Genomic DNA, 15,847 nt, shown 5'->3' on the forward strand with positions numbered 1-15,847 from the left:
CTGTCTCAACATTTTTCACAGAAATTTCCACCATTTGAATCTTATTCTCCAATCTATGTGTTTCTTCCATATTTTGTTTTACAACATTTGTTAGGTCATTTATAGCTTTATTCATATTCATAAGTGCCTTCCATACTTCTTCCAGGGTGATTTTATCAGGCATTTCCAATGATGGATTAAGAATTACATGTATCTCAGTCTCCTTACCTCCCCTCTCCAAGAGGCCAGCCTCGCCCGGTTCCAGATGCCAAGTCTCCTCTTTCTTACCCTTGGAACCCGAACTTGTCAGGTTTTCCGAAGCCAAGGATTATTCACAGTCTCTTCTCAGGGTGTCAGATGTCCTTGGAGCTAGTTGTAAGCGCGGCGTTGGGAATTGTTGTTCCATCCCCTCACCGTCTGGGGGCCTGTATGGCAAAGCTGAAACTGTTGGCACTCTGGGGCTGAGTGATGTTTCTTTGGCCATAGCGTCTGGCGACCGCTCTCCACCATTGACGCTTATGGCCCCTCCCTCCGGTCTCTGGTGCATGTTCCCGAAAACTTCCTCAATCCGTGGTTGTCGAGAAGAAATATTAGGGGTAGAGGTAAGATTATCACATATCCTTGCCATGAGCCGAGGTGTTTCCGTGCTCACGGTGTGGCAGCCATCTTGGTTCTCCCCAAGTCCTGATTTTGATGTTCCAAGTTCCAAGTCTCGATCCTGATGTCCTTTGTCCACTCCTGATTCTGAAGTACCATCAGTTCCTAGCTCCAGGTTCTGCTTCGCCTCTCCCCGGACCTCGTCTCCAGCTGACCTTTCCTGGGAGTAAATCCGTATTGATCCAGTATCCGTCTCTGGTAGGCTGGAACCCTCTTCCGGTTGGATCTGTCTTCAAGCACTGCTTGGATTCCTCCTTTGTCCTGAGCCTCAGTCCTGTGCTTGTCCCGCTCTCCGCGTGGCCCGCGACCAGCCTCTTCAGGTTGTGTAGGGCGCGCAGTGGGACAGGGTGGTCCGCAACTAGCCCATGTCGGCTGTGTAGGGCGCCCTGAGGGGCAGTGCCTGTCTAAGTCGAGAATCCTGAGTCCTTATCCTCGTCTGAGTCTTCCCCAGTTCCAACTCCTCATCGGAATATCCAGATCCTCGCCTGACTCTCTAGAATCCACCTCTGACCTTTCATCCACGTCTGAGCATCTTTCTTCTGAGTTCCAAGCCACCTCATGTCCTTGTCTCATCTGAATTCCAATCCACCTCATGTCCTCGTCTCATCTGAGTTCCAAGCCTCCTCATGTCCTCGTCTTATCTGAGTTCCAAGCTACCTTATGTCCTCGTCTCATTTGAGTTCTAAGTTTCGAGTTCCAAGTTCCAAGTGTCCTCGTCTCGCCTAGTTCCCAAGTACCAAGTGTCCTCATCTCATCTGAATCTCTAAGTACCAAGCGTACTCATCTCACCTGAGTCTTCAAGTGTCCTCGTCTTGTCTGAGCTCCCAAGTACCAAGCGTCCTCATCTCGTCTGAATCTCTAAGTACCAAGCATCCTCATCTCACCTGAGTCTTCAAGTGTCCTCGTCTCGTCTGAGCTCACAAGTACTAAGTGTCCTCATCTCATCTGAATCTCTAAGTACCAAGCATCCTCGTCTCACCTGAGTCTTCAAGTGTCCTCGTCTCATCTGAGCTCCCAAGTACCAAGCATCCTCGTCTCATCTGAGCTTCCAAATGCCAAGCATTCTCGTCTCATCTAAGCTTCCAAGTGCCAAGCGTCCATGTCTCATCTGAGTCTTCAAGTGTCCTCGTCTTGTCTGAGTCCCAAGCTCCACATGTCTTCGTCTCATCTGAGGATCCAAGCTTCCTCGTCTTGTTCAAGTCCTCAAGCCTAGTCCAAGGCTGAGATCCCATCTTGTTCCAAATTCCAGTACCATCGCCTGTCCTCGACCTCTGTCCGTCCTGCTGCTGCATCTGCCACTCACCAGTGGCAGGTCTGAAAGGCTATTGAGTGGCCGGAGGGCTACCCCAGAGACCAGCACTACGTTGTTGCGTCTCTACCAGTGCGTCCAGGTTCGGCGGAGGTTAGAGCTCGGTGACCAGCCTGCTCCTCCCATGCTTGGACACGTCTTGCCTGCCGTGGTGCTTCCACGGAGCTCCTCTCACAGTCACATCGTGGTCCAACGGCACATATCTCCCCAGAATCGGGAGCACTACTTAGCGCTCCCTCAACTGGAAGACGCATAACACTTCTCTGATCTTTGTTAAATGTAACATAGGAGCCCTGGGACCCTAACACCTGTCCTGAGGCTCCTGCATTACATTTAAGAGCCAAGCAAAATACAAAAAAGGTGCCCAGCAAAAGAAGAAGTTTAGTGGGGGTCAAAGCTGACCCCAGGCTCAACCCGGGGCTACACCTAAAAAGATTTAATTTCACATGCAGCGAGGGACCTTGCAACCCTGTCCTCAATAAAGACTACCCCATCTCCCCTTTCCAAAGACTTAAAGCCTATTACTCCCCACCCCACCCCCCATTCCAATAGAAAATCAAAAACATTGGAGGTATAATGCCCCCTTCTCTCTCCCTCTCCCTACCCCATCCCTCAAATGTATTTAAAAATAGCATTGGATGTTCCATGGAATCCCCTACCGCCATCCCCTCCTGCACCCCAAAACTCCAAAATTTGATATTGATCCTGCTCCCTAGCCCCAGGCCCAGTCAGTGCCATTTTTGAGAATGGCACCGACCTGACCTTGCACCTATCACTTAATAGGGGCAGACTTCGGGGATTGAACATAGGTTTGATTGCAAAGAAGCATGATATGAGCAATTGTTCTTCCCCACAACTGGGAGCCTGGCCTAAGAGCAAGGGAGAGGAATATAGAGACTGTGGAAGTGTTTTAAGCAAAAAGGGTCCATTCTTTATTTGTGCCCCGGGTGCCAAGTAAAGGATCCCTTCCACCTGGGGGTGACATATGGAAGATAATGCCTTATAAAAATCAGCATGGCTACAGTTAGGACCATATACATTTCCCAATGTAAGCACCTCACCTTGTAAAGTCCCTTCCACTGTAACAAAACATCCCTCAGGATCTGAAAAGGACCATTGTATAGTTAATGGAAAAGACTTCTTCAGTAGGATACAACTCCATGACTTCTGGAATTCTAAGATACTGATATGATTTTACCCACCCTCCCCCTAACCAATTTGGCATGTTCCTCCTTAGTCATATTCGTCTCCTGAAGAAAAGCCACTTGGATGTTCTGCCTATTAAGACATTGCAGAATTTGTGATCTTTTGACTATAGACGAAATCTCTCTGACATCTAAGGATATCAATTTACATAACATAGATACCATATTTCACAGAAAACAAGCCCCCAGATAAGTCACACATTAGAAATTGTATCAAAAATAAAATAGCATAGCAAATAAAGGATTTTTGCCAAGCTAAAAGTATACATTTTAAAATTATAACCATGACTGTGTTTCAAGTTTATGAAATCTTTCCCCAAGAAACAAACTACAAAAAATCTTTTCTACCCCCTGCCAAAAACACTCCCAAGAGTAAATCATTCAGAAGTCCCTACCCCCAAATTCCCTGTACTCCGTCAAATCGGGAGAAAAATCCCAAACTTTCTCTACAAAAAGAATTTTGCAAAAAAAAAAAAACCTCCATAAATCCCACCCCCCAGCTCATCCTGCGAATTAACTTTGCCAGCCCAAGTAAAAAAGAAACCGAACTGGCTCACAGCATGTACAGTAATACAGATCAACAAAAGTAAAAAGAAGAAAGAAAAAAGTCCATAGAGTCAATAAGGTCTCTAATATCAAAGGCCCTGGACTCAAATTAATCTCTGGCTGTAGGTAAGCTACCCAGATGATGCCTGCAATCTCTGAAAGATCACAACCTCTGATGTGGTGAAGAATTTATATTGCACGGGAAAAAGCCCAGCAGAAGATGATAGTACATCATACTTTAAGCTATCGGATCTATACATCATGAATCAAGGAAATAAAGGTCATAAAAAAAAGTTCACAAAGTACACTGGCTGAACCAATAAGTGAAGAACTCTCTATCAATAAAAAATAGTCAAGTAAAATCTGCCAAATAAATAGAAATAGCAAAAAAAGAAAAAGAAACACCCAAAACTGACTAGGGTAACCCCCAGAAAAGAAAATCTATGAGATCATTGTAAATTCAGCCGATTTCAGAGCCCCACCAGCCACAGGGGCATTCATACACTATAAAATGTAATAATACAAGCAATTCAACTGGAGAAGAAAACGAAAAATCTGCAGTTCTTCGGGGAGCCATCTTGCCCATATTTAAATACCTCAGTACTTTTCTGAGAGAGTTAAAAAAAAAATAGGTTTCCTGTCTTTAATTACTTTCAGTCTTTCCCTTGATCCCTCAAAAGACATTTTGCCTCCAGGAACACTGACGCTGCTTCAATACTACTTGAGAGGAATCTTGAAATATAAATACTTTAACATTTTTATACATTGTCACAATGTGAGTTAAATTTATCACACCTCACCCTGCATTACAAGAGAGAGAGAGGAGAAAGAGAACGAGAGAGACTCTTTCTAAGGCTCTCATATAAGTAAATATATATTTATACCACTGTAGGCGGGTCAACTAGTAACTCAAGGTGAGGTTTTGGTGGTGGTCTAGGATTTGGGGGCCAGTTTTACATGCACAATCAGAGGTACAAACAGCATAGTACACATCATTGAAGATTTGATGTGATTTGGAATCACAAAGATGTGATTTGTACATTGTACTCTTGTCCTAGCTTGGTAGCTCCTTTCCTCACTCCAAATCACATCAAATCTTCACTGATGTGTACTGTGCTGTTCATACCTCTGATTGTGCATGTAAAACTGGCCCCCAAACCCTAGACCATCACCAGAACCTCACCTCGAGTTACTAGTTGACCCGCCTACAGTGGTATAAATAGTTGACTAATATGTGTGCCACCCCAGAGGCTCTTTCTCTCCAGCCCACTCCCTCTCCTCTCCCTGCCCAAATCAGGATTTGCAAAAAATCCCATTTCTAACAGAGCACATAGCTATCACAGGCAAAACACAAGAAAAAGGTGTAGTTATTTCCAGCATTATATCCCACAATAGCATGTATAACACATGCGTTGTGCTACCACACACAGCATTAGCACTTCTCATTTCCATTTACTCCACCCAGACTCCTCCCAAAATCTGCCCATTTGAATACATTTTTGAAATTTGTATACTTAGCACGCAATGCAATAAATAACGCTGCATTATGGTGTTATCAGAGGCATTAGGGCCCTAACACATTTTGATGATTGTCCCTGCAAAATTGGGCAGACGTACAATGATGGCCCTTGATCACCCATTCAGGTCCGAGGGAGAGGCCAATGTGCGGTATGCACAGTCTACCTTGATGTAGCCATTTTTAGCTTCTAGGCCCAGGGCTGAAGGCAGCCATTTTGCCACAAAGTCAGCTTGTGAGGCCCTCCACCTTTTTAGGGAAGCCATGATACTGAGATTATTCCTCCGTCCAGATTCTCAAGATCTTCCCGATGATCATCCAAAGTTTTCACTTTTTTTTCCAGCTTTTCAATCCGACATTCATAATCATTGAAGCCATCTTCCAGGTACCTCACTTGGGATTTGACTGGATCAAGTTGCTCCTCCTGCTCCCATATTGTAGATACGAGTTAAACCACCTTATCTACTACTATTTTCAACTTTGCCACATTATTTTTAGATAGTTTCTGAGAAAGACTGAAATAATTGACAAAGTGTCTCAGAGGATTCTTCTGGTATGGCAATAGTGATTCCTTCCTCCGATAATCCGTCATCGATTGGGCCTATATCAGAGTTGTCCTGAGAAGATAAATCAGCAGATTTGTAGTATTTTGTAGCTTTTTCAGCCCACATTTTGTACATAAATCCTTTTGAAAATTATCTCCAATGGGTTGTTTTCCCAAACAAAAGAAGCTTTTATTGATCAAAATAAGAAATGTCAATAATTACAAAAATGAAAGATAGACCAGAGTACAAAAATTCAAAACAGGATTCATTTTCTTAAATCCCAAAATCACCATACCTGGGAAATCTCTGGCCCGGAAGACTCCGGAATTCTGAACGAATTGCCAGGTCTCCGGGCCAACACCCAAAACCTCCAGGTGCTCTGCTGAAGAAGGCCAGAAGAAAAAATGGCTGAAGCAGTGCGGCCCTGAAGGAGGAGCAGCATCAGCAGCTATGCTGCTGGAAGACTTGGAGAAGCAAGACGATCAGGGACCAGGACGTCAGGGCTGAAGACATGAGCCGCTGGCTGCTACCAGAGGCCAGGCTGGCAGGCCGAAGATGGGAGCTGCTGGCTACCACCATAGAACAGGCCAGTGGAGCTGAAGACAGGAGCCTATGGCATGGAGACCAGGCCAGTGGGGCCAAAGACGGGAGCCGCTGACTGCCGCCAGAAATCAGGCCAACAGGACCGAAGACTTGAGCTGCTCAGCTGGAGGTCTGTGTGTGACTCTGTGTGTGTGTGTGTGAGATCAGGAGGGTTCTGTGTGTATGTGAGATCAAGAGAGTTCTTCTGTCTGTGTATGTGTTTGTATGTGAGATCAGGAAAGTGCTTCTGTGTGTGTATTATGTGAGATCTGGAGGGTGCTTTGTGTGTTGTGTGTCTATGTATGTGAGATCAGGAAGGTGCTACTGTTTGTGTATGTGAGACAGGGAGGGTTCTTCTGTTTGTGTGTGTGTGTGTGGTGTGTGTATGTGAAAGAGGGGGAGGATGCTTCTGTGTGTGTGTGTGTATGTATGTATGTGAGAGAGGGAAGGTGCTTCTGTTTGTGTGTGAGAGAAAGAAGGAGTATGCTCCTTTCTTTGTGTGTGTGGAGAAAAGGAGTTAGCTTCTGTCAGTGGTATATGGGCAGGAGGGAGAGAGGAAAAAGTTTGTGCATCCACTCTCTGTGTATGACAGAGGGAGAGAAGTGTGAGTGTATGTGAGAAAGTGTATGTGTGTGGATGAGAGAGAGAAGTATGTGAGTGTGTGAAAATAAGCATGTATGAGTGTGAGTGAACATGTGACTGTGCTAGTGTGAGAGAGAGTTTGTGTGCATGCTGATACTGCCTCCCTCCCCCATGTAACGACCTCAAGGTGACAGGAAATCAAAAGTTCCCAGGTATGAAAATCACAGGAAAAATGAATACAATTCCATATGCTTTTTAAGTCACAATTCTAACAGTAAGTGTCTTTCCAATAAGGCTTCTATCTCCTTGGCTCTAACAGGAAACATTGCAGAATCCCCCTGTCCCATGCTCCCTAGTAATAGGCTTGAAAAAGGCAATACTCTCCCTGATTTCTAGTTCAGATTTCACCAGTTTTACATTCCTGTGAATGCAAAAGCCCTGGAGCAGAACCAGCTGCTTGGCTACTCACCCTGGTCTCTTCAAGACATCTCTCCTCCCAACATCTCTCCCATTTGTGTCTTGTGTAGTCACCCTTTATAGAAATCCTGACTTGATCTATTACATCGGGGGATGGACCATTGTTACTCCTAGGTGACACTGCTGCACAGGAACAACGCAATACTGGAAGGGCATCACATTTGACTTTTTTATTAATCCAAGAGCAATTAAAAAACATAAGTGGCTTTAGATAAAACATAGTGCTGCTAGAGATACATTTATTTATTTATATTTATAAATTCGATGTATAAAACGCACAATGTAAAAAAGTTCCAATGAGATGTACAATGAGACGGAAACAGAAAATAATATAAATATAAAAATAAACAAGTATATCATATAATCCAATAATCCATTTAAAAATCTAACAACCACAAAAATACAGTTTACAGTCCATCTAGTATAAAATAACATAATTTCAGCATAACATTATTCAATGACTTGTTTGAAAGTCATACTTTATAGAGCTTTCTAAACTGTAATACATTTCCAATGGCTCTGAACTTTAAAGGAAGTGTGTTCCATATACTTGGACCACAACAAGAAGAAGTTGTTATTCAGCACTACTTATCTGGATAAGTAGCAACTTATCCAGCTAAGTGGCAGTTGCTATAAGAGAGAGGAAGAGAGACTCTGTATAGAGTGAATATGATATGCTATATATATATATATATACCATTGTAAAAGGGGACACTTTCAACTCGGGATAGGCTTTATATGTACAGTCAGAGGAATTAACTGCAAATTTGATTTGACTGATAAATTTCTATCATTTGAATCAATGAAAGGTACCAACAAGAGAAGTTGATTTGTACAATATGTATGTAAAACCACCCCCCAAATCTACCCTGAGTTGAAAGTTCCCCTCTTAATGGTATATATATATATATAATATATATCAGAGTTATATTGATTCTATACAGAGGCTGTATGTCTGTCTCTCTCATTGTGTGTTACAATCTGTGTTACTGTGTGTTGCAATATTTATTGATGCACTAACTCTACAGTTTTCCTAACCATGCCCATTTTTTTGATCTCAGGCACTATTTCTGCTATATTTATAGCAAAATGATAAATCTAGGCCTTAGCCAGATAGGGGTGTGCAGAGGGACGCCATACGTTGCATTCAGGATTCGTATTCGTCGGGGGGGCAGATACGTTGCATTCGGCAAGGGGGCCCCCGATACGTTCATGTGTTAATTCTTATTCGTTTCCCGGCTAAAATTGAATTAACTACAACCCCCCACCCTCCTGACCCCCCACCCTCCTGACCCCCCCCCCCCCCAAGATTTACCAAAACTCCCTGGTGGTCCAGCAGGGGCTCCGGGAGCCATCTCCTGCACTCACACTCTCGGATGCCAGTATTCAAAATGGCGCCGATAGCCTTTGACCTTACTATTTCACAGGGGCTACCAGTGCCATTGGTCAGCCCCTGTCACATGGTAGGAAGAATGGATGGCCAGTGCCATCTTGTGCTCCTACCATGTGACAGCGGCTGACCAATGGCACTGGTAGCCCCTGTGACATAGTAAGGGCAAAGGCTATTGGCGCCATTTTGATTACTGGCAGCCAACGGCCCAAGTGCAGGAGATCGCTCCCGGACCCCCGCTGGACCACCAGGGACTTTTGGCAAGTTTTGGGGGCCCTCCTGACCCCCACAAGACTTGCCAAAAGTCCTGGTGGTCCAGCGGGGGTCCGGGAGCGACCTCCTGCACTCGGGCCGTCGGCAGCCAGTATTAAAAATGGCGCCGATAGCCTTTTCCCTCACTATGTCACAGGGGCCGACCAATGGCACCGGTAGTTGGGGGGGAGTCAGGAGGGTGGGGGGTTTGTTTAAATTCGCTCCTTTAGATGGCTGAATAATTCGGCGAAGATTCATTGTATTCGTGGGGAATCGCGATACATTTCGCTTCTCCACGAATATGGCCCTATTTATTTATTTATTTAAGGATTTTTATATACCGCGGCTCGTTAGCAAACATCACCTCGGTTTACAAAGAACATTAAATTAGCAACAAGCTTTACAGTCCAATAGATAAAAGTAATGATATATAGCTGATAGCATAGAACTTACAATAATTGAACTTTTTCAAGCTAGAAATTAGCTAGGGGTATAAGACTGGCGGATCAACTTAATAGTACATTATTAACAATACAGAAATTTTCAGATCAGAATAAGATCGGAGATAATTATAATATTAATCATATTGCAGGTAAATAGGACACCATAGTGGGGCGGATTTTAAGAGCCCTGCTCGCCTAAATCCGCCCAAATCCGGGCGGATTTAGGCGAGCAGGGCCCTGCGCGCCGGTAAGCCTATTTTACATAGGCCTACCGGCGCGCGCAGAGCCCCGGGACTCGCGTAAGTCCTGGGGTTTTCGGAGGGGGCGTGTCGGGGGGCAGGCCCGAACCGCACAGCGTTTTCAGGGCGTGTTGAAAGCGTTCCGGGGGCGGGCCTGGGGGCGTGGCTACGGCCCGGGGCGGCTCGGGGGCGTGGCCACGCCCTCCGGACCCGCCCCCAGATCGCGTCCCGGCGCGCTAGCGGCCCGCTGGCGCGCGGGAATTTACTTCTCCCTCCGGGAGGCGTAAATCCCCCAACAAAGGTAAGGGGGGGGTTTAGACAGGGCCGGGCGGGTGGGTTAGGTAGGGAAAGGGAGGGGAAGGTGAGGGGAGGGCAAAAGAAAGTTCCCTCCGAGGCCGCTCCGATTTCGGAGCGGCCTCGGAGGGAACAGTTTTTGAAAATCTACCTCAGTGTGTTTAGTGTAATTAATAGTAACTGATTGGAATGAGAAGATAGCATTATATAAATGTCATGTTAAATTTTAGTCTGAAGAGAAAGGTTCACAAATTGTAGGCTTGTTTGAACAGCCATGTTTTTAAATTCTGTTTGATATATGTTGCGGATTACCAATACATAGGAAACGAATACACACCCCTATAGCCAGATAAGTAGCGATGTTTGTTCTTATCTGGTTAAATTAATTAACTTACCTAGCCATTTTCTTCTGAATATCAAGCTTTATATAGTGCCCTATGTAGTTGATAACACACTAAGGGCCTCATTTTCCAATATCATTTGCGGAACTGGAGTCGCAAATACATCGTGCACCACGATGATTCATTGGTTGTTTTATCGCGGTGCACGATGTTTTCGCAAAAGTGTCCAGCCAGGAGTATTGCGGTCCACGATATTCCCAGACAGCCCGTATCAGAGAGAGAGAGAGAGAGAGAGAGAGAGAGAGAGAGAGAGAGAGAGAGAGAGAGAGAGAGAGAGAGAGAGAGAGAGAGAGAGAGAGAGAGAGAGAGAGAGAGAGAGAGAGAGAGAGAGACTGAGACTATAATGCCTATGCCCTAGACAGGTATTTGTATCCCTATGGGAGGGCCACCTAGTAACTCGAGGTGGGGATTAGGTATGAGCGTAGGGGGTTGTGGGCCACTTTCACATTCAACGGCTGTTAGCACGATTTGCGAATTTATCGCGCGCGGTAACTCCCTTTGAAAATGAGGCCCGTAGTGAGTTATAATAATCTGGCTTCTCCAATGCTAGCACATGCAAAAATATAGCCAAACCATCTTTCTCATAAAACAGTTAAAGATTATGTAGACGCATAGATAAAACAGAGAAATTCTAATAACATTAATAACTTGTTTATACAAAGTCAGGCAAGAGTCTAAAGTTATCCCCAGACTTTTTACTTCCTTACTTGGGGGTGGGGGGATTAATACACACCTGAGATAGGGGACAGTCCAAAGCTGTCAAGTCCAAACTCAATCATGTTGGAATCTCAGATAAATATTGGTTGAGTTTCCCAGCCTGATCTAATCAACTGGTTCCCAAATTGGAATAAATTCGGATGTCATTCACATACATATTTCAGCCCTGCTTTCATAATAACGTTACCTAGTGGTAAAAGATAAACAGTAAGAACCTGATTTTTAAAAGCATTTCCACACATAAAACATGACTTTATGCTTGTAAATAGGCATTTTCGGTTCATTTTCAAAAGGATTTTTTCCCACAAATTTGGATTTGTTTAATGTTTGATTTGTTTCTTTTGTTTAAAAAAAAAATCAAGCATTAAAAAAAAAAAATCTAACAAAAAAAGAAACGGGACCTCCTGACCCCACCACCTATCCCTCCCACCTGGAAAAATGCCAGGGCCACCGTGCCCTCACTTACCCGGTCCAGTGGAGATCCTCTGGCAAGGCCTAGGCCCAGGTCAAAGCCTTGGCCTTGCATCTGTTGAAGCCACGGTAGATCACTGCAGCCTCAGCCTAGGCTCTAAGTAAAGCCAAGGCTTGGAGTCCTGGTCTCTGGTCCTGACGCCTAGGCCTAGGCCCAATGCTGGGGCCTAAACTGGGGCAATGCCGTACAGAAAAATGGCACCCTCCACTGAAGAGGATGCATCAGAGTTAATTTATTCCAGTGCGATCCCAACGGTCAGTGTCATTAATTGAAAGAAGAAAGAAGAACTAAGAAGAGGACCTCTGAGGCCTGGGCTCCAGGTCTGAGTCTGACCCTAGGCCGAGGCCCAGGAGTCAGGACCTGGCCTCAAGGCTAGGCCCCTGCATTGGGCCTGGGTCTGGGCCAAGGCCCCTGCATTGGGGCCTGGACTCCAGGCTGCGGCATCAGGCTTGTGCCCAAGCTCTGGCCCAGACATCGGTACCCAGCCTCCAGACCAGTCCCCAATATCGGGCCTGAATATGGGCTTCAGCCTAAGTCAAGGCCCTGGCATTGGATCCTGGCTGGGACAGGCTTCGGATTCCTGAATGATCAGGTAAGTACTTTTTCAGGGTAATCTGAGCCTTTGCTTGGCCGAGGCCCCAGCATTGGACTGGGCCTAGGCCGAGACCCCAGTGTCGTGCTTGGGCCCTTAGTTTGGACCTTGACCTATGCCCTAGGCAAGGCCCCGTCTTCAGGCCTAGGCCGAGGCACCAGCGTGCTTGGCATAAGCCGCGGCCCCAGCTTTGGGTCTCAGCCTATGCCCTAGGTGAGGCCTCGGCCTCAGAATTAGACCCAACCAGACGTTTTAAACAAATTAAACAAATAAGATTCATTTAATTCAGGGGGGCCCTCAATTCGTTTTGTGCCTCCTCAAATGAAACAAATTGCCCCTTATTCATTGCATTTTGCAGATTCAACTAAAACAAATGCACATCCCTAGCGAATAGGCATATTTTATATAATGTGCGTGCACTTGAGCAGAAGATATAAAATTTATGTGCATGTGCACTTGCTTGGGCGTGAGCTTGTTTTAAAGTTATGCTTCCTGATTGTAAGCCCTCTGGGGACAGGAAAATACCTTAGTACCTGAATGTAATCCGCTTTGAAGTGCCTGAAAAACAGACTTAAAATAAAGAAATACCTTGGTAAACCATGCTGCTTTGGATTTTGCAATCCATTGGGTTCCAGAATGAACCATTTAAACATTTTTTTGACTTGGAAAATATAATTTAATGGAACGTCTTTAGTAACAGCACCATGGATCAATATAGAAATCAAGTTATAGGCAGTAACTTTTTCTTTGATTGAATACTGTTTGCATACTCTCAGCAATTTTTGATTATTTTGTTGCAGTACCCTTTTTAAGGTTGCCAACTGGCCCCAGATTTTCAGGATAGGTTGATCCAGTCCTGATGTTACCCCATTGCATGCAAGGATTTGTTCTGATTTCCCTATTGCATTCCCTAAGAAAAGCAAGACTGTAAGTACCTTCATGCAGGGGGAGTAAAACCAGGACTGGATCAACCTGTCCTGAAAATCTGGATCCAGTTGGCAACCCTAACCCTCTTCCTTTAATTTTCTTCCCAAAATAGTTTGACAACAGATTTCATGGTGTTTTAAAAGAGAAAAATAAACTGTCTTTAACCACAACATAATACATTCAAAACTGGTTTGAAATGTATCACATGAAAGTTGAATAAAGGCAGTACTATATATTTTTGGTAAATACATATATCATATCTGATATCCTCACATCACCATGATTTCTCATTTGACATTAATCTAAACATCAAGGTCAGTATTTTTTTAAAGCAAACTCAACTACCATATAAATGTCACCTAGAAATTTAAATGGCCTATTAAAGTAGGAATATAAGAAACCATTTGCCTGGCTAGCCATGATCTTTATGAAGTTTCCAGTGGTTATGGCTAATGTGACATATATTTGTTTGTAAGTCAGATCACACCGTATGAAAGAGATTTTTCAGATAGTCACTGCATGCATATCCAATACCTAACCATCTAAAAGATTTCCTGCAAAGTCTGAGTGTAAAGCTGTTTAAATGTCTATAACCAATTACCGCATGGATGTGTTTACATTTTATTTTTCTGTTTCTCTAATAGAAAGGCGAGACTGTTAAGAAGATGAGGGAAGAGGTAAAATGACTATTTTGATGGCTTAAGATTTTTTCAGTATTCCAGTTAGGTTCATTTTTGTGCTATAGAAAAACCCGCACAGCTACATGGAGTACAAGTGCCACTTAGTGGCCAGAAAGATTAATTTCATATATCAAAGAGGAGATGATAGAAACTGCTGTATCGAAAGGTACATATTTTGCTTATTCTGCCCTAGGATCTCACATTTTATGGTTAAAATTTAGACAACACACTTACAACGCACTAGGCTTATATTATGTTTTCTCCTATATTGTGTACCTCTGGCAAAACGTTTGGAAAAATCAAGCACTATTCTATAAATATTTCTGAAAGGCATCTAATATATTTACATGATCCTGGAAGGATACTTATACATTGCTAGATGGTTCTAAATTGGAGAAAAGATTTTCTTATTCCTTTGGAGCTTACATGGGTCCTGTGTTCTGCTGCTAGCATCTATTGATAAACAGAGGATTCCATGGAATTTTCTGAAGTGATGAAGCTCTAATACGTTAGTGCTAGAGCAAGTCTGACAAGTCACGACTATATTATTGCAAAAATAGGAAGAAAAATCTAACTGGAGACTGCCTATTTTTACTGCATTTAATGGTTCTTATTATTGCAATTGACAGTTGTGATCCAAAGATTTGCACTATGGGAAAATCCATAGGTCAATATTCAAACCTGGCCATTTAAATTACCTGGCTAAGTTACAAGGTATATTCAGCGATATGGCTAAGCCGCTGAATATATGCGTATATGTGCGCACTTAGCCGAATAAGTTATATACGGCTAAGTTGAGACCTGCTATTGAGCAGATCTAAACTTAGCTGCATAACTTATGCGGCTAAGACTCAGTCTCGATAGTTAGCCACATAACTTATACAGCTAACTCACTCTACCCTGCTCTGCCCACTACACACCCACAAGTTATGGAGTTCATTTTTTAGCTACATAAGGGAATTATGCAGCTAAGCGGCAGCTGCTGAACAAAGGCGCATATTCAGTGGCTACTACTTAGCCTCATAAATCCTCCATGTATTTGTTACACCCGTCGGTCTCAGCCAGCTGCAATCTCTCATGCTCACCTCTTTTTTCCCTGCACTTGGAAGAGTGGCGGCTTCTGCCAGCAAATGCCGACCTCCCCGATATCCTTGGGACAGCATGGGCACGGCCAACCACCATCTTGGACATGGTATCACCTAAGGAGTGCGCGCAGCACAAGGGCCTCTTTTGTACATGTCATGGCGGGAAACTCAGGGGTGTTCCCTCCGGATGATGTCAACCCACTGCTGTACTTAAGCCGACCGACCCTCTGCTACTACAAGTTAGCAAGGTGTTTCCTTGTTGCTGAATCCGCTCTACTCTTGGACTTCCTGTTCCAGTTCCTCCTTGGGTCTTGACGCTCTGGGTACCTGATCCTCGGGGGCCCTTCCCCATTCCTGGCTATCCACTCCTCGGAGGGCCTACCTGCCTTGGGATTCTACCGGACCCACTACCTCCGAGCTATTCTTGGAACTTCCATTTGTATGTACTTTACCTTTGACTACAATGCTACTGCTTACTGGTATTCTCTGCGGTGTACCCCATGCCACGGGCCACTACCGTTTCTCTTCAGTGAAGCTATTCCAGAGCTACATCCTGAGCTACAAGGACCTACCGCTCCATCTACAGCTTCCTTTGGACTTCCTGCACCTCAGTCGCATCTTAATCGGTACAGACTCCTCTGCGTACCCTGCACTGCGGGCCACTACCGGATCTGCACTCCTGAGGTATCCCTGTTTGTCTGAAGGAGCTTCCTGGCATACCCCGCTCTGCGGGCCACTACTAGATCTACATATCAGCGGTATCACCTGGGTATACCCCACTGCTCAGAACTGTGTTTACCTCATCTCCCGCTCCGTGGGCTCTGCCTTTCCTTCCCTTACAATAGTCTCTTCCTACAGCTGTGTCCTGAACTACTGAGACCAAGCCTACTGATGGTGAGGCCCACAGGGCTCCTTCCTGTGGGCGGAGACATCTCTCATCTCGACCCAAGGTTCACA

General features: G+C 44.6%; 1 protein-coding gene across 13 annotated transcripts in view; it reads left to right on the plus strand.

Annotated features, from left to right (window-relative positions):
* Positions 1-15,847, plus strand: part of LOC115084679 (poly(rC)-binding protein 3-like) — a 1,201,673-nt gene that overhangs the window by 1,048,053 nt on the left and 137,773 nt on the right. For all 13 annotated transcript variants that reach the window (XM_029589869.1, XM_029589872.1, XM_029589868.1 and 10 more), the window contains one exon: positions 13,770-13,802. In XM_029589869.1, coding sequence (XP_029445729.1) covers positions 13,770-13,802 — 33 coding nt within the window. The remainder of the gene's footprint in view (positions 1-13,769; positions 13,803-15,847) is intronic.

Source organism: Rhinatrema bivittatum, chromosome 2 (genome assembly GCF_901001135.1).
Source record: "Rhinatrema bivittatum chromosome 2, aRhiBiv1.1, whole genome shotgun sequence".
Classification (NCBI taxonomy): Eukaryota; Metazoa; Chordata; class Amphibia; order Gymnophiona; family Rhinatrematidae; genus Rhinatrema; species Rhinatrema bivittatum.